At 38.7% G+C, this 24,369-nt stretch overlaps 1 protein-coding gene across 2 annotated transcripts; it reads left to right on the forward strand.

Annotated features, from left to right (window-relative positions):
* The first annotated feature begins 5 nt into the window (after positions 1-5).
* On the forward strand, positions 6-24,036 carry ercc5.L (excision repair cross-complementation group 5 L homeolog). 2 transcript variants are annotated; one of them, XM_041580904.1, is made up of 18 exons: positions 6-157; positions 766-827; positions 1,476-1,533; positions 3,087-3,207; positions 3,914-4,089; positions 6,513-6,634; positions 7,059-7,151; positions 8,110-8,170; positions 13,422-13,565; positions 14,633-14,840; positions 16,340-17,512; positions 17,749-17,984; positions 18,285-18,404; positions 19,630-19,843; positions 21,229-21,373; positions 22,532-22,732; positions 23,107-23,191; positions 23,400-24,036. In XM_041580904.1, the coding sequence occupies exons 4-18, from the start codon at positions 3,120-3,122 to the stop codon at positions 23,925-23,927; spliced, it is 3,594 nt and encodes a 1,197-aa protein (XP_041436838.1). In that variant the 5' UTR covers positions 6-157; positions 766-827; positions 1,476-1,533; positions 3,087-3,119; the 3' UTR covers positions 23,928-24,036.
* Positions 24,037-24,369: the final 333 nt, after the last annotated feature.

Below are 24,369 nucleotides of genomic sequence, written 5' to 3' on the forward strand. Positions count from 1 at the left end.
GATGACAAGTATCATATGACCTTACTAAGCCAATTAAAACAGAATACAGACGCAGGAAGTGTTGGGAAGCCAGGTTCTGTCCTATTGTGTAACTGGGTCGGTGAAATGTATTTCTGGCCTGAAGCAGGAACGATGGACTGGGGTTTTATTGACTGAGGTGATGTTTTCTCCTTAGCTGGATATTGTACAGGATGAAATACTTGTGATCTCTGAGAGTGTGCATGGGCTTTATGCTAGCACAGATCAAATTGTAAATGATAGATGGGCTCTGTTTATTACACAGGAGGAGGTCATATTAAATCATAACAAGGATAATTTGCTAACATATTAGCTCATTTGTGCCAGTGCAGTTGCCAGTACAAACCAGTCATTCATATGCATGTGTTACTTATACATGTACAGTATATATTGTATAGGGTTATATGTGTGTAGGGCTACTATACGCAGCACTGTACATGTTTACATCTATAATTGTACTAGCAGGGAGGGCCACTGTTGCTATAAATAACAACTATACAGGGTTACAAAGAGTTATGTGTAAAGATCCCCATTGAACTAACAACCTAAGTCGTACAGTGTATTTGATTGTAGTTGAATGTTCCAAAGGAAAGGCTGATTGGTTGCTGTTGGCTATTTTACATGAGCAAGTTAGCAACTATGTTCAGAAGTCTGCCCAACAGCCTTAAAACAAAACAAAACAAAACAATACAAAATTGGTGACTTCAACATGACTTTGTGATGTAATTAGCTTTTTTTTTACCCTAGGATCATATGATATGGTGCAGTAGGCAAGTGGAAATGTTTTACAATAAAATACTCCCAAGCAATTAAAGGGACACTGTCATGGGAAAAAAAAAATTTTCAAAATGAATCAGTTAATAGTGCTGCTCCAGCAGAATTCTGCACTGAAATCCATTTCTCAAAAGAGCAAACAGATTTTTTTATATTCAATTTTGAAATCTGACATGGGGCTAGACATTTTGTCAATTTCCCAGCTGCCCCATGTCATGTGACTTGTGCCTGCACTTCAGGAGAGAAATGCTTTCTGGCAGGCTGCTGTTTTTCATTCTCAATGTAACTGAATGTGTCTCAGTGGGACATGGGTTTTTACTATTGAGTGTTGTTCTTAGATCTACCAGGCAGCTGTTATCTTGTGTTAGGGAGCTGCTATCTGGTTACCTTCCCATTGTTCTGTTGTTAGGCTGCTGGGGGGGGGGGGGAAGGGAGGGGGTGATATCACTCCAACTTGCAGTACAGCAGTAAAGAGTGATTGAAGTTTATCAGAGCACAAGTCACATGACATGGGGCAGCTGGGAAATTGACAAAATGTCTAGCCCCATGTGAGATTTCAAAATTGAATATACAAAATTCTGTTTGCTCTTTTGAGAAATGGATTTCAGTGCAGAATTCTGCTGGAACAGCACTATTAACTGATTCATTTTGAAAAAAAATTTTTTCCCCATGACAGTATCCCTTTAAGTAGAAATGATGCAGTCCAAGACTCTCAAAGGATAAATATAAAAAAAAAAACAGGTCAGTATTCACCATTCATGAGGCTCATGCAAGTTCTTTTTTTATTGCCCCATACCCATATTTCATAAAAATGGTTAATGGTCAATTACATTTTTTCGTTATGGAGAAAATTAATCTTAACCTTATTCTTTAGCAGAATCCACAATCCTAATGGCTAACTAAAACTTTGGAATACTTTGCTGTAAGGTGTTAAACTGATATCCAGCAGTTTATTGGTACAAAATTTCATTAGAGACAAAGAGCAAAGCGGTTCCAGATGTCCTGTTTATATGTGTATTTGTTCAACTCGGTAAAATAAAAATCTATTTGCACATGATGTTATGTTGTGTGAATAAAGTTTTTACATTATGGTACCAGGTTTCCTGCACTATATCTAATTGTACTCTCTATATGTTTCTTTGGGGAAGTCGCATAGTAAGTTGATCTTTTCTCCATTTGGCCACCCATATTGGGGACATCATCTGGCCCCCCCAAGCCAAAGATCAGCTCATAATTGGACCTATGGAGACCTGTCTGGAGAGGACTGCATCTGCCAGCCAATCTGGCCCTCGCAAGATAGGATTTTAAATCCTGTCCGATACCTGGCTGATTTTCAGCCATGCATTGGTCGGGTATTCAGTTTGTTTGCTGCCCATACATGGGTTGATAAGGTGTTGACTTGAGGGGCAGATCTGGCTGTTTTTATTGGTCGTGTAAGGCAAGCTTTAGTCATATTACAGTTATAAGTAGAATTCTAATTTTTAAAGTCTACATTTATCTTCCGGTATCTCATGTGCAGTGCCTTTTAAAGTCATTAAAGGGATCCTGTCATCGGAAAATGGGATTTTACTATTGAATGTTGTTCTTAGGTCTACCAGGCAGCTGTTATCTTGTGTTAGGGAGCTGTTTTTGGTTACCTTCCCATTGTTGTTTTGTTTGGCTGCTGGGGGGGAAAAGGGAGGGGGTGATATCACTCCAACTTGCAGTACAGCAGTAAAGAGTGATTGAAGTTTATCAGAGCACAAGTCACATGACTTGGGGCAGCTGGGAAATTGACAATATGTCTAGCCCCATGTCAGATTTCAAAATGTAATATTAAAGAATCTGTTTGCTCTTTTGAGAAATGGATTTCAGTGCATAATTCTGCTGGAACAGCACTATTAACTGATTCATTTTGAGAAAAAATGTTTTTCCCATGACAGTATCCCTTTAAAAAAGTCTTAGATGCTTATTAAAGTAAATAAAGGTAATTTCGAATACTCCTAAAGGTGTTCAGTGCATATGTTGCAGAATTTAGGGATGCAGGGATTTCATAATTTTTGGATTCACTAAATTACCTAATCCTTATCTGAATACTAAACAGAATCTAAACCATAATTTGCATATCATATGTTTAAAACATGTTTAAAATTGCATTATAGGTGAACAAAATGCCACATTCATTTTTCCAGATCTTTAAAAGGAACATTATTTTAAGGGTTTGAATTTACTTTAGCTGAACACTTACGATTCTAATTATTTATATTTTTTTCACTCTTCTACATGACTAATGTGATGTCATGCTATTATTATAGGTTGCTTAATATATATATATTGGAAGAGCAGCCATGGGAGTTCAAGGACTTTGGAAGCTTTTGGAGTGTTCGGGAAGACCAATTAATCCAGGAACACTAGAAGGAAAAATCCTTGCTGTTGGTATCCTTTAAAACTACACGACTCTTGGATCCATTTTTGGAAAAGTCAAAACTTTACTATATTTCCAGATTGATAGCATCATGAAAACAAATACAAGCCACTGATTGTAAAATTCTGTTTAAATCAGTTAAGATCAAATGTAACTTTTGTCATTGTATCATATGCCATACCCAAATGAAAAAAACTCAGGTATTTATAAATTTTTTTAATGTAGTGCAGGAGTTTGTATGAAAAAATAATGAGTAATGTGGCTATGGGAAAACAAGAAAATTGAGCTCTGTATAACACAATGGTTGAATGTACAGGGCACCGGGAAAATAAATACAGATGGTATGCTGTCTATATGCATACACTTGCATTAAGCCAAACTGATCTTAACTTGGTGTGGTTCTGTTAGTATGTGTATTATGTTTAAAAAGTCATAAAAGTAAATGTAAAAAATCCTTGAGTCTGAAGCCATTTCAGTGCAGGGTAAAAAGAATATAGTGAAGGAACTATGACTGTGTCAGGAGGGAGAAGTTGACTTGTGGTACATCAGCCCTGCAAGTGTGTCATATAAATGAGACTGTCCTCACAATTTAAAATGGTACACTAGACCAATTAGAATGATCTGTGGATATAATTTAGGTAAAATCTCTTTTCCTTCTTTTGTTAGCTTTGCTTTTAATTACGCAAACTTTTGTTTTACCTTTAACTGTTGTTCAAGATATCAGCATTTGGCTCAATCAAGCTGTAAAAGGTGCTAGAGACCGACAAGGAAATGCTATCCAAAATGCTCATTTACTGACCTTATTCCACCGGCTTTGCAAGCTCTTATTTTTCAGAATTCGACCTATATTTGTGTTTGATGGAGAAGCTCCTTTGCTGAAGAGACAAACTCTTGTAAGTAAACTAAGCATTTTTTTTAATGATTGGCTATAAAAGTGATTTCACCAACAAAGGTTCAATTTAAAATGAGATTCCATATATCCCAAATCAATGATTCTTTTAAAACTTTGCACAGTATCATATTTTTTTTTCCTTTTTATCGAGGGAACTGAAAAAAATCCCCTCTTTAAAATGCAAATAATTCTAGCATAACCAAATATTGTTTTTTTACATTTAATTGAATGACATGAGATCATGTGATGGACTCAGGGATTTGAAGTCCCTTTGCTTTTCTGAAAATCTGCACCACACAATATAGGAAGTAGATGGGATTTAAGTCCCAGAATCCATCACTTCTCAATTGAACAAGTAGAGGAAATGTTATATTACACTGTCAGCCTGTGGACAGGGAAATAACTCTTACAAGTAACATGGCTTCCTTTCAGCCTGTGGAATCAGTTATGTCTGTACAAAAGAAAAAAAATATATGTGTGTGTGTATCTCTCTCTCTCTCTCTCTCTCCCTCTCCCTCTCCCTATATCTAATCTATATATATATATATATATATATATATATATATATATATATATATATATATCTGTAAATGGACAGCACCTCTTCTCCAAAAAAGCTAACTTGTAGCTGCCCCTGTGCTTGGTATAAACTTCATACACAACTGGAACAAAAAACCAGCACCAAGGGACTTCTTGTGCAAAAAATTTCTGTATTTGTTACATTGTATGCAAAACCGACATTTTGGTCCCTTTTTCTTGATAGTCCATGGAGGAGTCGGCACTCTCGATACTAGGTTCAAACGTGCCTGGGTGCAGTGTCCAATATCTATCCCACAAACAAGGTCTGCACTCTCAGGTTTTAACAAAAATAAAAAATGTTTTATTTACATGGAAGTTTCAGCCTCTCCGAGGCATTTCTCAAAGTGAGAAAGGCGGAAACGTTAGTCTTCCATGTAAATAAAACATTTTTTATTTTTGTTAAGACCTGAGAGTGCAGACCTTGTTTGTGGGATATATATATAAATATATAAACAGCCAAAAGTGTGCACTCCATTAAACAAGGTTGCATGCCTAGGTGCAGGAGTCTGTAGATTATACAACATCCTATTACACGGCACTCACAGGTCTTTGGTAATGAACAAAAAAATATACGTTAATTGAATCGACGTTTCTACCTCAACAGAGACTTTAAAGGGATTCAGTCATGATTTTTATGATGTCGTTTTTATCTCTAAATTACATTATTTACACTGCAATATACCATTATTTAATTCATGAACTAGCAAGTGTAATTTTTTTTAGTTGTAATATTGGTGTGTAGGCAGCCATCTCAGGTCATTTTGCCTGGTCATGTGCTTTCAGAAAGAGTCATCACTTTAGGATGAAACTGCTTTCTTGCAGGCTGTTGTTTCTCCTACTCGGTGTAACTGAATGTGTCCCAGTGGGATGTGGATTTTACTATTGAGTGTTGTTCTTAGATCTACCAGGCAGCTGTTATCTTGTGTTAGGGAGCTGATATCTGGTTACCTTTCCATTGTTCTGTTGTTAAACTGCTAGGGGGTAGGAGGGGGTGATATCACTCCAACTTGCAGTGCAGCAGTAAAGAGTGACTGAAGTTTATCAGAGCACAAGTCACATAACTGGGGGCAGCTGGGAAACTGACAATACGTCTAGCCCCATGTCAGATTTCAAAATTAAATATAAAAAAATCTGTTGGGTCTTTCGAGAAAAGGATTTCAGTGCAGAATTCTGCTGGAGCAGCACTATTAACTGATGCATTTTGAAAAACATTTTTTTCCCATGACAGTATCCCTTTAAAGGTCTGAGAAGTTTAGATAGTGTTTACGGACATTTTCTACATATGCCCATTTGAATTAGCTTATGTAAAAATGCAGGTACATTTTAAAGGTGAGCTAAATACTAAAATTTTTTTAAATTATACTGTTTTATATATACTACACTTACTGTACCAGCCCAGACGCACAAAAGCCCTATAATAGTAATGAGCCCTGACTTCAAAATTGTTCTCAGGAGCTCAACACATTTGAGTGTCAGTGACACTGTACATGCTGTACACTTTATCTGTTGTTATTCCGGAACTCGTTCTCCACCAACCTCATGGTGAAATCATGGCGCTTAGTTAGTAACATATTTGCAAGTAGCTGTATAATACACTATACTATGCATGCTATGGTATACTAAAAATAGAAAATGATAGCAGAGACCTTACTGATCGCTTTTGGCAACTGCACTATGTGCATAAATTAGCCACTTTATTAAATACTGTTAATAGGCTTCGGTGCATAACAAAAATATATGAATATTTTTACATTTGGAAAAAGTAATTCACCTTTAATTACATAGTTTACATTGCACCTAAAACAGATGGTCTAACAACTACTCACTATTATTTTGCTTCTTCAGGCAAAAAGGAGGCAGAGAACAGACAAGGCAAGTAATGATGCAAGGAAAACAAGTGAAAAGCTGCTGAGAACCTTCTTGAAAAGACAAGCAATAAAAGCTGCCCTATCAGGAAATAAGCAGAGGTACGTATGAAGTATATTTTTATTGATATTCTCCCTAAAATAATATATACATTCAGTACTGGGCCAAATGGCAAGGGTGCCCAAAGCAATCCCCGACCTTAATCTCCCCTTTCCTCAGTGAGGTGACGGGGGGGGGGTGACAAGCATGAGACCCCTTGAACCACACTTATCACCATTGAGCTCAAATCCCTTCACTCCATCAGTTGGCTGCCTTAGCAGACTTACAGAAAGCTGAACTAAAGGTAGGCAGGCAGAAGAGGTATGTGTCTAGCTTCCTGCCACCATTTCCCCTAGGCACGTGCTTCTTTTGCCTGCCCCTAGTTATGACCCTGAATTTCTGAGAGAGAATTTTACTTACTCCCCTCTTACTGGAATTTATCTAAACTCCTGAAATATAATGGAAATGTGTTTTTCTTTATTCAAGCAATGAAGAATTGCCAAGCTTCTCCCAAGTTCCTAGGAAGGAGACTGAAGACTTGTATATTCTGCCTCCGTTGGAAGATAATGAGAACAATAGGTAATTTTAAGTTTTGTCAGTACCTGCAAAAAGCAATAAATTGTTGATTGTTTGGATTTCACTCCACTATTCAAACAATTATATTGCAAGGGTAGCATGTAATATGCAACATTTAACGGAACCCTCACAATCAGGTTAAGGTTGCAAACAGAGTTTCTTTTAAAGTGATAGTTGCTTGTTAACATTTTTTTTAATGCACAAAGAGTACTTTATATCGTATAATGCATTGTCTCCTGATGTCCCATCCACCTGTTAAGAAGGGGCGTAGCAGATAACATTTTCAGTTTGAGTAGACCATCAGGGAACTCATCGGATCACATGATGGTCTCAAAAGTGCTTCTCGACGTGTGTAATTTTGCTAGTGTACATAATGATCGTTCTGAATCTTGCATACACAGGCAGTCCAAACGGCCACCATTTCAAATAACAATGCACTGAGATATTTAGCATTTAGGATCCTGAATGTAGAGATTGCTAATGGGTGCAGAGAGTCTGCAGGTGGGCTAAATCACAAGTTTTTGTCTTCAGGAATTTTTTTTTTCTCCAAAGGTTCATAGCAGTGAATAAATCAGAATCTGCAGCAAACTGCTTGGACACATGACACATTATCTTGCAATATGCCAATGAACATTGCACACCCAAAGCTTTCTTTAATATGCAAATAGAAATAGTCTTGTTGCGTGGTCTTTACATGTTTAAGTGATATCTGGTGTTCCTAAAATAGATAGTAACGTGAGTAATACTATTAAAAATGCATAGTTCTCTGTAAAAGTACTTTGTAATTTGTTATTCCTGTAAATATAGGAAATAGTATATTATTTGCAGAGTTTACTGTTTCTGGGACTTGAGACACTCCTAAAAATTCTATTAACTGATCTTTAATATCGCCATGTATATTGTTTGGTGCATTTAAATACAGACAGATACAAACATATTTCTTGTTGTCTTGTCCTTGTAGCTCTGAAGAAGAGGAGGAGAGAGAATGGGAGGAAAGAATGAATCAAAAACAGAGGCTGCAGGTAATAAAGCCTGTATGACATTGCCTTTTTTAGTTTGAAACTGGGCTATTTTGTTGTCCACTACACCTAAATGCAGCGAGCTGATATACTGGTAATTGCAGTGGGCCACTTCCCATTAACTGTTATGGAGAGTGCTGAAAGTCACTTTTAAATGCATTGGTACTAGGGGTTTTTAGAGTGGTATGAAAACCCTCTGAATAAAAAAACACTTACGCAGTTTATTTGTAGTTTTTGAAAAGATCTCCCAATCAGGAGCCTCCATGCATTAGACCTCCCCATGTGTTGGCTGATCCTCTAGTAGTGTTGGACTGCAAAAGGAAGGCTCAGATTCAACTAGCATGTGAATGTTGTTTGTAAATGCCGACAATCAATCTACAATGCCGGATCATGTAATGTTAGCAACTCAACACTGACATAAGATGCACTGGAAAATACTCCAGGAAATGTCCACCACTACAAGAAAGGTCTTCAGAGCCATCAAGGATAGGGCAGTTTAGGGTTAGTTTGCACATAACCAGATAGAACTAGTCTTGTAGCTCATAAAAAATTCATATAGTTGCTCAACAAAGGCAAATTTACATAGTTTTATGAGTGCTCATTCATTTTGGAAGTTTGGAAGATCAGACTCTTTACCTTATAACAGAAGGCTGTCAATGCCAATGGGATAAACCTCTGGGTAGTTCCAGTAATTGCCAAGTTTTTCAACCATATGATATTGCCAGCTCAATGGATAAAATAATTATCCCAAACGTAAAGACTTTGATGTTCTTAGAGGAGGTGCATGGCATGTCTTAGAACTTTTATATAGCATACAGATTTATTTTGACCAAGCCTGTTCTGAGAAAGATATGTCAAGCCATTTCTTTTTAGCCTGGTGTTTTAGTTTTGCATTTTAAGACTGTTCTGAAAACAGCAAAAACTTTTTTTTATATATCCCATAGACATAAGTTCAGTGGACAAATTATGTTATACAAAAACAGCTATTGAACATAGCTGCGGGTCCTTACAGCGCTTTACAAATATATATATATACATCCAACCTCTAGGTCAGTCCTGTAGACTTGGAGGGCTACACATGGTTAATGTGTCTTAAGCTGGATAGCAGTGTGCTATACCTAAGGCTTCTAAAAGGCTCAGTAACAGGCAATCTGGCATTTCTTCTTCCTAAATATATGACTTGCAGAGAGGGGTTAGTCTAAGTTCTCTGTCGTCTTGGGGGAAACAGGAAACAAATGGGGTTAAGCTCCACCCTCCAGAGGCAGGACACTTTATAATTAATTAGGGGGGTGTACCATTCCATCTTAACCCCTCCACACAATACTCATCCTTTCGGTTTTTAAAGTGTCCTGCTTCCTGGGAGGATGGACAATCTACTTCACTGAGGATTTTGTCAGCAGGAGCTGACACTTGAGGTGACATAGGGAACAGGACTCCCTGTATCCTTAGAATTAGCCTCCTTCGTTGGATAGCCACCAGGGTCAGTTGAATAGCCCTTGCAGGTTAAAGAGACCAACCAGGCAATTCCTGCAATCCGGTAGGAGGGCCTGGTCGGGCGGCAAGAAAACTGTGAATAACTACCTGCCATTCCGCTGGTACTTGCAGGGTTCCCCAGGGTGCTCTCCTTTCTCGCAACCCCCCCCCCCAAGCGGTAGCACAGCGCAGGGTTTTTCGCCTCTCACTCAGTTGCCGCAGGTTACTACCAGGGAGAAGCGCGCTTACCTATTTAGCGTCTTTCCCTGGTCCTGCTCCCTCATAGCCGCAGATTCGCTGTTGCTGACAGCTTCCCTCTCTACTGCATTGCATTATCTGTGACAAAGAGGGGTAAGCGCAGCGAGCAGCAATGGTGCCTCAGCTGGAACGCACTCTGACCGCTCAAACTCAAGCGATAGAGGGAGCTACAGAAGAGGCTAACCACCTCCAGCGGTGGTCTCCTGTGATAACCAGCAATTGTACAGTGCAAGCCAGCCGCTTACACCTCCACTCCTACCCATTCATTCAGGTCCTCTCTTATGGCAGAAGGTAGGTCAGGGCGCATTTGGCCCTCCGTACGGGCCAGCTTTGTCAGTGGCGTGTGAGCTGCCGGGGGGCCCTGAGGGGGTGCGGGCCCTGGCCCGCTCGCACCCCCTACTCCCCCGGTAGTTCCGCCACTGGTACTCTGGTTCATGGTGTCAGCATGGAAGGGGGATCTCTAACTCAGATTTGCTGACTGTCCCAGTGGACAAAGTGTCCACAGGCCAATCCTGGGCAACACCGGAATGGAATGTGATATCAAGAGATGCCAGCCTGCTCGTCTGGGGAGCAACGTGGAGCAACTTGTCTGCACATGGTCTATGGTCTCAAGAGGAGTCCAGATCGTCAATAAACGTTCTGGAACTGCGAGCAGTAAAGCTAGCACTTATTCATTGGTCACACCTCATCCAAACAAAATCGGTATGGGTACAAAGTGATGTATGCTACCGCTTTGGTGTACATCAATCAGCAGGGAAGAAGGTGCATCAAAGCGGCAATAGCAGAAGCCCAACAAATCTTGAGTTGGACAGAGATGACCGCAGTAAGACTTTCCGCCATTCACATACCGGGTGTGTCCAACACAGATTTCCTCAACCGGAACCAACTGGATCCAGGGGAATGGAACTACATTCAGAGGCATTCTCAGTACAGGAGAGACGCTGGGGGAAACCACAGATCGACCTCATGACATCCAGAACCAATCGCAAAGTACCAATATTCTTTGCCCGCTACATGGACAAGACAGCAGTGAGTGTAGATGCCATGACTCAGTGCTGGAGGGTGGACCTGGCATATATCTTCCCTGTTCTTCCAATGCTACCGCGGGTTCTAAAGTAGATCAAACAGCCCCACGTCACGGCAATTGTAGTAACTCCTTACTGGCCTCAAAGAACTTGGTTCTCAGATCTCCAAGAGATGTGGATAACACAACCAATCTGCTTGCCTCCCAGGGCCGACCTCTTTGCCAGGGCCCCATTGCTCACCACAACCCGGGTTGTTTGATTTGACGGGATGGCTACTGAGGCAGCCATTTGGCAAAGACAAGGACTAACAGAAGAAATTATTACCATGATGCTTAAAGCATGCAAGCCCAAGTCAGGGAGAAGGCATCACTGGGTTTGAAGCACTTATTGGGCCTTGTGCAGAGAGAGCAGGACTTACCTTTTCTAGAACTTTGCATTCCACGAGAGCTCTCATTTCTCCAATGGGACATCCAATCAGGTCTGAAACTCAGTTCCCTGAAGGTCCAGGTATTGGCACTATCAGTACTTTTCCAGTCATGACTAGCTCTCGATAGTTTGATCCATACATCTGTACAAGGAGTGGCACACGTGGTTCCCCCATTCCGACCACCGGTACCAGGATGGGACCTAAGCCTAGTTTTTGAAGCTTTGATTGACCCACCATTAGAGCCTCTGGGAATGGTCTCCGACATGAGGCTGACACCGAAAGTGGTGTTTCTGGTAGCAATTTCATTGGCCAGAAGAGTATCTGAACTAAGCGCACTCTCCTGCAAGCCTTAATTTTTGTTTTTCCACAAAGACAAGGCAGAATTACATATGGTTCCTTACCTCCGACCCAAAGTGGTATCTGCGTTCCATGTGAACCAGGAGATCATAGTACCATCCTTGTGTCCTGATCCTAAGTGACAATGAATTACATATCCACAGTCTAGATGTTGTCAGAGCGCTACATTGGTATTTGGAATGATGAAAATCATTCTGTCTATCTCAATCCTTGTTTGTGTTGCCATTGGACTCCTGTCGAGGACAGCCAGCAACAAAGACTTCCATTGGCACGGTGGATCAAAGAGACCATATGACAGGCCTATCTGGCCAAGGGAAAACCTTCACCAGAGAGCATCCGAGCCCATTCTACTAGACTGCTATGGTAGCCTCTTGGGTGTGGTGCAATTCTGCTTCCCTGGATCAGATGTGCAAAGCTGCTACCTGGTCCTCAGTGCACACATTTACCAAATTTTACAAAATTGACATGATTTCCTCGGCTGAGGCTTCCTTCGGCCATAAGGTACTGCACTCATTTGTGTGTCTCCTCAATCTTAAATTCCCATCCGTCTGTTCTGGAGCTACTTTGTTAAGTCCCCATTCATTCCCTGTGTCCCCCAGAGACAACAGAGAAAACTGAATTTTTGTACTCACCGCTATCTGTTTTTCTGAGGACACAGGGCTTCCTGCCCTTATGATGAGTTCGACCACGTTGGTCACGATTGGGAAAACTCTGCACTATTTTAGTGTTATTGTTTTAGTTACAGCAGTTTCCTTGGTATAACCTGAAGGGATGAGTACTGTGTGGAGGGTTTAAGCCGAAGTGTCCAGCCTCCTAAGGGTGGAGCTTAACCCTATTCTTTCCCTGTGTCCCCCTATCGACAACAGATACCTTTTTGTTGATTAGTGCTGGTCTAATGATTCAATAAATCAGACTAATACCCCCTCTGCAAGTCATAGATTTAGGATTCCAGGGTCCATATAAAAATGAATACTAAGGGCATTGGTGTATATATGATACCAGTGGGTTCAGATCTGGAATTCAGTTAGTCGAAACTGATTATAATTTTTGACACTGGGTTAAATTAAATCAGACCATTTGCTTTATATTCTGCTTGAAACTCGTAAATAGGAATCAATACCAAATTCATTTTTGTACAAGAAATGCTTAGTTTTGAATGTCGCCTAAAGTAGATTTTACAACTTTATTCCATGTTTTATTGAATATTTATTTTCTCTTCCAGTCTCTTGACACTTTTAATTCGTTACAACCAAGCTTTTAATTTTATTATGTTTGCTACTTTTGTTAACGTACTTTAAATCAATCCACAGTGAAACTGAGGATAGCAACTTTATGTAAAGATAAGGTAGTGAAAGCACTGTGCAACTGGCCAGAACGTGATCTAATCCAATCCATGCTGAGGAAAGGCAGTGAGCTGTGGGCCAGTATCACTTGCAAATATTTGGTTATTGTAATCAAGTGAGCAGGCCCAGCATGCAGAAGACACAAAACATTAAAATTTTAGAAATTTAGAAAGAGTTCTGTGCTGTTCTGTGAAACAACACATAATTCTTCAAATTTCAAAAGGTATAACCTGATAATTATTCAAATCAAGACTTTCTGAGACAATTCCTTGGTGTGTTGTATGGTGTACATGTTGTTTCAGATAAAAAGCTTTGCAGACTTTTTTTCCTCTTTCAAATGGCATTTTAATTTTGATATTTGTAATAAATAGGAAGATTTTTTTGCCAATCCCAGCTCTGTGGATATAGAATCTGAAGAGTTCAAAAGCCTTCCTCCAGAGGTAAAGCATGAGATCCTGACTGACATGAAGGATTTTACAAAAAGAAGGAGAACATTGTTTGAAGCCATGCCCGAGGTAACGTCTCTCATGTCGGAAAGAATCATTACAAAAAAAGTACCTGAATACATGGACTGATTCTTAAATGGTCAGTTGTATTAGTAATGTTGGCAAAACTTTAGCGGTACAATGTTGTATTGGTTTCAAAAAAAATGTTGCTTATTATTCTGCAACACCCACCCCTTTCATTTTTGGGGGTGGGAGTATGTTTACAGTTTGGCTCATTTCATGCATTGCTTTTTTATATAAAGTTAGAGGTCAAGTTATCTGTGTTATTATGTTGTACATATTCTATTGTTCATTGTATAACAAAGCTGAATTGCATAAAATAACCACCAGGTGTCTTCATTTTACAAAAGCACAATTTTGTCTAGCATTAATGTGTTTCCTCTGTACCAGATAGTCCGACATCCTGCATCCTTTTTGTAACTGCTGGCACAAATGGAATTGAAGTAAAATAAGCTTTAAATCATCAAGGGTCTGTTAAGCAGCACAAAATATTTGAGCAACTGAGATTGCAACTTAGTGCTAACTTCCATAAGCTTCAAATCAGGGCATACCGTCTTGTTTCTAGTATTAAAAATACATCTACATTAAAATTAGCCTTAAATCATCTATGTATACATCACTAGCAAGTAACAATATTATTATAACAAACAGAAGACAACAAATTAACAAACAAGGATTCCAGTATGAAAGAGAAAGACAGTGCCTTGCCTTGAGCAGCTTACAAACTCAACATGTGGGGAACAGCTAAAATAACTGTAACTTGATGGGTCTGCAAACTGGCAGTTGGGAATAGGACCCTAATGTTGGGAGGCAAAAGTTAGAATTGTGATTGAGTGTATTAGGAGATTCAATATTTTTTAATTATACTTCTTGAGCCCAAAGTTTCTCATAGTATATACTTCTCATAAGCATCTAGTTTCTGTTTTCTAGAGGAAAGATAGTCATGATATGAACATTTGCAATTTACTCATATATTTAAAGCATATTGCATTGTCTTCCCTTTGTTTTTTACTTTTATTTGTATGTGTGCTTCTTATTCAACTGTCCATATACCTGACAATTATTTTGCCACAAAGGATTCCAGCGATTTCTCCCAGTACCAGCTGAAAGGTCTGCTGAAAAAAAACGATCTGAACAAGTGCATTGATAACGTGCGAAAGGAGCTGAACCAGCAGTACTCTGGGGAAGTCCAAGCTCAGTTTGAGTCCGAAGGAGGCTTTCTGAAAGAGGTGGAAACCCGCCGTCTGGTCTCTGAGGACGATTCTCATTACATTCTAATTAAAGGTATAATGAGACAGAACCATAATTGCTTAGTGGGAGAAATGTCATCTGTGCCAGAATGTTTTTTTTATTTTTTGCAGTAGCTTAGAAAAACTTTTTCTTACATTTTAAAAAAAAAATTCATAATTTGTGTGCACAACATTTTTTATTGGTGCTTTAGACACACTTTGGCTGTGCCTAGTCTGTATTCACTTACAAATGTGCTTTTATATAGAAATCACGAACTGAGCTATAAAACAAAGATTATGCATGCACATAGTCTGCTACAGGTAGAATGATTGACGCAAATCCCTCGTTTGTTGTAGAGAGATTAATTAGCTTGTAAAAGCAAGTGAACCTGCTTGAGTCTTCATGAAAAAAGTCAGGAAAAATTTAGTGGTATGACCAGTGATGCTGCTAGACATGAATTCCAGTTAAAAGTGCAGTATGGGCATGGCTTTATATAACTTTACTTAAAACGTAACTTAAAACTAATGCAGTGTTGTTACACTAGATTTTTTTTTTTCAAATTGGGATGTCCAACCAGTTTCCCGTTAGCTATTTTTATGGAAAACTTTCTGTATACTTTTACTGCATTTCACTGATACTGGAAAATGTACAGTACCTAAACATCTGATTGAAGGACACTAGCGGACATTATCTGTACTGATTTATACTGTTATACTATCTTGCAGACTTAGAGGCACATTTATCAAGGGTCGAATTTCGAATTCATTTGAGTTTTTTTTTAACTCCCATAAATTTGACATTTGAAAAGTCAAATTTTGTAAACTCTAACTAAATTTATTTTTTTTTTCTCTAAAAAAACCTCAAATGTCAGGAAGGCTGCAAACATCACCAAATTGATCTCTGCACCTCTCCCATTTACTTATACAATAATTTGGCAGGTTTTAGATGGCGAAAAGTCGAATTTGAGTTCTTAAAGGGCCAGAGTATGATAAATCTCAAAAATTCAAATGTAAAACTTGAATCGAGTTTGGATAATTCACAATTCAAATTTGAGAGTTTTGACCAAAGAAAAAAATTTAATTTAAATTTTCACTTGGACCCTTAATAAATCTGACCAAATACAGACCGAAATGGACATTGGACATGGGCCTTGTTTTTAATGGACGATTTTAATTGGTTACAATAAAGGTTACGTTTCCAATCCTTATGATAAGTGCCCAAATTAGCTCTGTTCTGTCTGTTTCTATGTATTGACAAGTTGACTTTGGACTGATTTTACCATCCACTCATTTGGTGACCAGGCTAAACAAACTGTGCATGGCCAGCCTTACTTGCTAGCAGTAAAGTGTTGTCATACACCAGTAATCATCATTGAAAGATTTATTTTCTGTTTAAGAGAGCTAATCCCTTTAGATAACTGCCATCATTGTGTTTTTACAGTGATCTGTATTTTTGAAAATGTGTAATTCAAGAAATACTTACTGACTTCTTAATATTTCCTTATGGAATTCCATGTTAATACTGTGCATTTCTTTTCATTGTATTCTGTTCAGGAATTCAGTCAAAACAGGAAGAGAAAAAAGTTGATTCTCCTCCACAGTCCATTACCTTTAATTCCTCTCAAACTCCCAAAACGTACCTTGATTTAAAACTAGCTTCTGCTCACAAAACAAAACCTTTACAAACCAGTTCTGCTGAAGCAGCACCCCCTTCTCCAAGGACACTCTTTGCTATCCAAGAGGCAATGGCGGAGAGCTGGGATCATGAAAAACACGAGAAGCCTTCTGTGTCTGGCTGTGAAGCAGAAGGGAATGTATCACCCAGGACCCTACAAGCAATTTATCAGGTTCTTGCAGAGGATGAAGCAGGGGAGAGTAATAAGATAAAGGTGGTTCTGCAAAGTGATGAAGAGAGGAAACCTAAAACAAAGGTACTAGTAATAAGCAGTTCAGATGAAGAGGATGATTGCTTAAACTATCAGGATGGAACAAAAACTACTCTTGGAGCCTCTTTAATAAAGAGTATTTCACCCAGTTCTATGCAGTGTCAAGAATCTACTGCAGACAGTCTGCCGAACTACACACGTTCTAAACCTGTCTCACAAATAGAGGAGCCAATGGCTGACCATAATCTGCAAGGTGATAATTGTAATGTCCCTAATGCCAAAGATAAATTAATTGTTCCACCTTCGTTGGGCAATGTTGACAAACCTATTATTTTGAGTAACACGATTCCAGTTAATTCTGAATTCCGAATCCCGTTACTTCCTGTGAATATGAGCATGCGAGAAACTGTAATAATTCCTAACAACACTGGTAGCTTGGGCTCTTCCAGATATATTAGCCTAGAAAGAGATGCCACAAAGCAAGGTTTTTCTGACAATCCAGTTGGGGATTTAGTGAGGAGTCCAGATGAACCTGCCCTGAACGCCTCATCAGCCTTGAGTGACCGCAAAACCTCTGCTACTCAGTCGTTATTATGTAACAACATCGAGTGCACGGAGCAAAGTATGGTTCAAGGTTGTAGTAATACCCTGGATGTTACACAGGCTACGCAACCTTCAGGAGGATCAGAGGTGAATAAACCTGCAGAGTACAATCCACAGGTTAAGAAAGTATTTGGCAGCAATGACTCAAGTGCCATGTATGTGCCAATGACCCCTGAAAGTATAATTGTTAGTGATGAGGAGTTTGTTAATGAGAAGAAGGAGGACTCTGATTCAGATGGTAAGTTGTTTGTTGCTGTTTTGTGCAGCTTGACCAAATATTATTTTAGTAGATACCTGTAAATATCATTTAAAATCATCAGGTTTCTTTGTGTTGGTCATTTTGAATTGGCAGGTTTTATTGTTGGTTGATTAGAAAGGCTCGAGCAGTTATGAATAGGCCCCTATGTGTATGTAGCCCTAATCATATAAACCTTACATTTTTAGTTCATGTACAACATCTTCTGTTCTTCTCAGACAGTTTCATTGAAGTGGACAGTGAATTTAGCACTAGCAACTCCCAACATGTGGTATTTAAAGAGCCAGGAGATACACGTGAAACTGCAACTAACTTTCAGGCAGTTGAAGAAGGTAATTCTGGAAGTCAAGACATCCCCCTTGAACATGATAGTGGAGAACCACATGAACAGTCAAACAGTGAAGAGTCGAAAGATTTGGATGACGTTAGCAACGAATGGCAAGACATTAGTGTGGTAAGAAAGCTGTATATTTAACTGGAGGCACTGCTTTAAATATATGTGTTACTCTCACTTTTATTCTGTAAGCCTTTCCTCAAAGCATAGACTTCTGTACAAAGTGACTTTCAACATTTTTATTTATCTATATGTGTTAGAGCTGCCATAATGCTTCCTATTTCTTGGAAAGAAAATCTATACAAATTTATATTGTTTTCAAAGGACATTGGGGTCAGTTTTTTGCGCCTTTAAAATAACTTGCCTTTGATGCAAACTGCTTTTTTTCTAACACTTCTTCTCTTCATCATATAACTACAGGAGGAACTTGAATCACTTGAGAACAATCTGTATGTTCAGCAAACATCTCTCCAAGCTCAGCGGCAACAGCAGGAACGTATAGCTGCCACTGTTACAGGACAGATGTGCCTAGAAAGCCAGGTTTGTACAAAACTCGTAATATATGGACCGACTCACAATATACTGTTTGAACAGAATATAAAAGTCACAATATAAGACTGATTAGTAAATATTTCAGATTATTAGTGCATGGCAGCTCTGAAACCAATGCAATTATCATGAGAAATTAATTAGCAACCCTAGCCCTGTAGAATCAGCTTCTATGAGAGGCACACCTCAATTTGCACAACCCCTAAGCTTAGTTTATCAACTAGATCACACTGAGCAAGTGTCACTGACACTTTTAACAAAATCCAAGATGGTGATGCCCTGTGCATAACTTTGAAGGCCTTGATCATTAGTACTATAGAGATGCTGAAACTTTAGGCTGGTGCAATAAGTTCAGTATATAAAATATATCATTTCTAGCAATATTCATTTTTATGGCTTAGTCAACATATCAGTGGCATAGAGGAATTGTTTTCCTTGAGACAAACCTATACTATAAGAGTATTAACAAACATTTATAGTGGTCATGCTTAAAGGAGAACTAAAGCCTAAAAAATAATATGGCTAAAAATTCCATATTTTATATAATGACCCTATTGCACCAGCCTAAAGTTTCAGCTTCTCAATAGCAGCAATGATCCAGGACTTCAAACTTGTCACAGAGGGTCACCATCTTGGAAAGTGTCTGCGACACTCACATGCTCAGTGGGCGCTGAGCAGCTGTTGAGAAATTAAGATTAGGGGTTATCGGAAATTATCAAGCAGAACATAAGGTTTGCCTGTAATATAAGATGATACTACAGGGTATTAAATTCTCGTGTTAGTTGCACTGGTTTCTGTGCTGCCATGTAGTAATTATCTGTATTAATTACTAATCAGCCTTATGTTGCAACATTAGTATTCAATGTGTTCTGTATATTTTGAGCGAGTCCCTAAGCTCAGTAACTGACAGCAGCACAGAGCATGTGCAGTGAATCAGTAGAAAAGAAGATGGGGAGCTACTGGGGCATCTTTTGAGAGACAGATCTTTACTGCTAAAGGGTTGTGGTTGCCTTGGACAGGTACAGAAGCCCAAAACATAATGTACAACATTTCTAGCCTACTTCTTTAGTTCTCTTTTAATGATCATTCAGGGTTCGTCCCCTAGGACAGGTCAGGGGTAGGGTGAAGTGGTGATTAAAGACTTCTCACACATATGTTACAAACGTCTCAATGAAAATATCTTTTTATGTAACCTGATGATTTTTCATTGTTTTAGGAGTTGCTACAGTTGTTTGGCATCCCATACATTGTAGCCCCCATGGAGGCAGAAGCTCAGTGTGCCATCTTGGATCTTACTGACCAAACATCCGGAACAATCACAGATGATAGTGATATATGGCTTTTTGGGGCACGACATGTGTACAAGAATTTCTTTTCTCAAAATAAACACGTTGAGTACTACCAGTATGCGGATATTCACAATCAGCTTGGTAAGGTCCCTGTAGTATTTGGGCCAATTTTAGTGTGTATTGTAAGATTATAAAGAATTAATCATTTGTTTGCTCTGCAAGTAAGTGCCATTTTGTTAGACACCCCTCTGGGAATTTAATTGCTAACCTGGCCAGCACTCCTCTTGTGTAACAAAAAAAAACAGTATTTTTATAACCTATATTTCTATTCTGGCCCTCTCCTATTCATCTTCCAGACTCGCATGCAAACCTCTGCCTGGTTGCTAGGGTAAACTGGATCCTTGCAACCAGATGAAATTCCAGACTGAAGAACTACTTAACAAAAAGCTTAATAATTCAAAAACTACAAAATGTAAGGCCAATTGCAAATAGTCTCAGAATGTTAGTCTACATCATACCAAACGTTTACTTAAATGTGAACTAGCCCTTTAAAACTGTCCCTCTTGCTTTTAGAGCCACCATGTTTTACAAACCAAGAACAACACACATGTTCACTCAGCTTAGCATGCAGAACATCACAGTTTGGTCCCTGATAGTTAAAGGGGAGGTTCAATTAACTTTTACAATGTTATAGAATGGCTAATTCTAAGCACCTTTTCAGTTGGCTTTCATTTTTTTATGGTTTTAAAACTACAAATGTATTGTTTTTGCTATCTTTTTATTACTCGTCTTCCTATTCATATTCCTGTCTCTTATTCAAATCAGTTTATGGTTGCTAGGGTAATTTGGGCCCTAGTAACCAAATTGCAGAAACTGGAAAGTTGCTGAATACAAAGCTAAATAACTCAAAAACCACAAATTAAAAAAAATGAAAACCAAATGCAAACAGTCTCAGAATAGCACTCTCTACATCATGCCAAAAGTCAACTCAAAGGTGCACAACCCCTTTAAAGGAGTAAAAACAAGATTTATTGATATGTATGTACCAGTTTGATAAGATTTTTTTTATGGGTCACATTAGGATTTACAATAATTTTGAGGAATTTACCAAACTGATTTGTTTTTTGGGGTTTTTTTGTACCCCAATTCACTTCAATCAAAATAATGCTCTAAGAATCAAGCAATGCTAAAAGAATGTATGCAAAATTTAATGGAACACTAGATCGCTCAATGAATGGGGCTTGTGTAGTTACTTTTTGCCTACCGTTTTAATCAATATGTATGTATCTTACAAGGCTTAAATATGGAGCGGCTTCAGTTTCACCTGTGATATTAAATTTTTTCTGATGGCAAAAAGTATGCTCAGCACAATCCCTATTCATTTCACTCTTGTTGCAAAGGGGGTATGCTGCCACTTTAAATTAAAGAGGATATTATAATTTTGCATCTTAAAAGAAAGCTATAAAAAAGAGTTACATTTAACTTATATTATACCTAAAAGTTTTGTTTTTTCCAAACATCTGAAGGTTTAGACCGGTCAAAGCTAATAAATTTAGCATACTTGTTGGGAAGTGATTACACAGAAGGGATCCCGACAGTCGGTTACGTGTCGGCTATGGAAATCCTGAACGAGTTCCCTGGGCAAGGCCTGGAACCTCTTGTAAAGTTTAAGTGAGTTGTTTATCACACATTACACACACAATTTCACAAGTATCTTTTCGAGAAGATTATTGAAAATGTTATAAATGCAAACGTTTTTTAATCATAGTCTGATACCGATACTATCTTGCTGCATGGAAAATCTGCTATTGATCATCATCAATACATCCTCTATAACCGGCTCACCTGGAAGGAGCATTAGCAATGCACCCTGTATGTAAACAATGTATGTTATATTTTATGGTGAGTCTAGGGTCCTTCCTCACAACTACTGGCTACAACATTTTATCTTTTACCCAACATCATGTACACATTGCTTTGGTCATTTACTATTCACTAAACTAAAGGGATACAACACTAGGACTTGCATAGATCTTACCTTGCTTAGATAGCTCACCAACTAAAGCTGGTTTTAGAATGGTGTACCTACAAGTATTATGGGTGGTGGCACATGGGGAGGTTAGACGCCCGGTGACGGACGAGTAATCTTCTCGAAATGCCTTCCCGCCAGAAAGAATAGGAATCGCCGGGGGGTGGCATATGAATCGCTTCGAGTTCAGAATTCCGAAGAGATTCGTATGCCAAGCCACCAGCGATTTCTTGCCAGCTGGAAGGCATTTGGGGAGATTAGTCACCCCAAAAGGATTTGTCGACGGGTCACTAATCTCACAATCTGCCACCACCCTAAAGCTGTTAAGTGATACCTCGTTGTGCAATATATATATATAGTTATGGGTCAAGCTTCCTAAAATAAAGTGTTTACATGTACAGGTATGGGATCCATTATCCGGAACCCATTATCCAGAAAGCTCCAAATTACGGAAAGGCTGTCTCCCATAGACTCCATATTATTCAAATAATCCATTTTTAAAAAAATGATTTCCTTTTTCTCTGTATTAATAAAACAGTACCTTGTACTTGATCCCAACTAAGATATTGGGTTTACTGGGTTTATTTAATGTTTACATGATTTTCTAGTACTTAATGTATGAAGATCCAAATTACGGAAATATCCCTTATCCGGAAAACCTCAGCTCCTGAGCATTCTGGATAACAGGTCCCATACCTGTATTATAAATATCTTTCCCCAAAGATCTTGCATCCTGGTGCCTGCACTTCAATATAAAGCTAAAAACTAAACATGATTGTTGATTTTGTTGTTTGATCCAGAGAATGGTGGAGTGAAGCTCAAAAGGATAAGAAAATGAGGCCTAATCCAAACGATACTAAAGTGAAAAAGAAACTGCGGCTCTTGGAGCTCCAGCAGAGCTTTCCAAATCCAGCTGTAGCCAGTGCATATCTAAAGCCTGTGGTGGATGAATCAAAAAGTGCTTTCTCCTGGGGACGACCAGACCTAGAACAGATCAGAGAATATCCTTTATTTTTTCTTAATAACCACCGGGTCTTCTCAATAACGAGTTATACTCCTTTTTTCCCCTACTTCTAATGATGTCACTTCCTGTTTCTTGATGGTCAGCAGATCGGGTTGCGGACAAGGTACTTGCTGGTGCGGTTGGCAGGTCGGGTTCAGGTTTAACAAATTGGTTCCGCGCAGGACTGTGTCAACATTGTGTGTTGAAAAGAAATTCACATTAGCCTCCACTCTAAATGAGCCACCCTGATAAAGTATACTAAATATGATGCCTGTTTCATAGTAGTCTGTAGACTTGTCGGGGTTACTATTAATTCAGTTGCAATTACAGAAGCGTCACCAGAAACAAATGTTTTTTCTTAACTGCAATCACATTCTGTGAGAGCCGCTTTGGCTGGTATCGGTTAAAGACTGATGAAGTGCTGCTGCCGGTGCTGAAGCAATTAAATGCACAACAGGTTAGTATTTCTCCTGGCTAGATGACTGAACAGTGAAGTAGTTGCAAGTCTTAAAACTGATGGAACAATCCCATTCCTTCGCTATTGACTATTACCAGCCATGTCTTAAAATAGTAGTATTGCCTTTTATTTGCTTGGACCTGCAAAACTGATTGTAATAAATGATGTGTTTTATTCAAATCTTTTTTTTTTTTTTCTTCTCCCTCAGACTCAGCTTCGAATAGATTCATTTTTCAGGTTGGAACAGCATGAAGCCGCTTGTTTAAAGAGCCAGCGATTGCGCAGGGCTGTAACTTGCATGAAAAGAAAGGAAAGAGACGTGGAAGCAGAAGAAGTAGAAGCAGCTGTTGCAGTCATGGAGAGAGAATGCACAAATCAACGTAAAGGTCAAAAGACAAATACAAAATCCCAAGGTACGAAAAGGAGAAAGCCAACAGAATGTTCTCAGGAGGATCAGGATCCTGGAGGGGGATTTATTGGCATTGAGTTGAAAACGTTATCTTCTAAAGCATATTCTTCAGATGGATCCAGCAGTGATGCAGAAGACCTGCCCTCTGGCCTAATTGATAAGCAGAGTCAAAGTGGCATAGTTGGCAGACAAAAAGCAAGTAACAAAGTAGAAAGTAGTAGTTCAAGCGACGATGAAGACAGAACAGTCATGGTTACGGCAAAACCTGTATTTCAGGGCAAAAAAACTAAATCAAAATCTATGAAAGAAACTGTGAAAAGAAAATGAATTCTCCTACATATTAACAGTGTGATTTTGCTTTTTACAAATACATGGGATCAGTCTTAACTAGATGTGTATCATTGCTTGACTTCATTAAATTCATATTTATAAATAATCCTTTAGGAGTTTTTGTGCATGGGTTTTTTTCATTTTTAATGTGTGCAGTTGTTTAAGGAGAAATATGTAATAGTTTTTCAGTTGGTATTTTGAGTTGTACAAGAAAACAATTGCAACAACCAGTGGTAAAATGGAGGGGGAAGTAAATGTGTAGGGCTGTTTACGACATTTGCAGTGTCTGGGTAAACGTAATTTAAAGGGGTTATTCACCTTTAAATTAACTTTTAGTACGATCTAGAGAGTGTTATCCTGATACAATGTGCAATTGGTTTTTATTATTGCGGTTTTTTAAGTTATTTAGCTTTTTTTATTCAGCATTCTGCAGTTTGGA

This window comes from Xenopus laevis, chromosome 2L (assembly GCF_017654675.1).
Source record: "Xenopus laevis strain J_2021 chromosome 2L, Xenopus_laevis_v10.1, whole genome shotgun sequence".
Classification (NCBI taxonomy): domain Eukaryota; kingdom Metazoa; phylum Chordata; class Amphibia; order Anura; family Pipidae; genus Xenopus; species Xenopus laevis.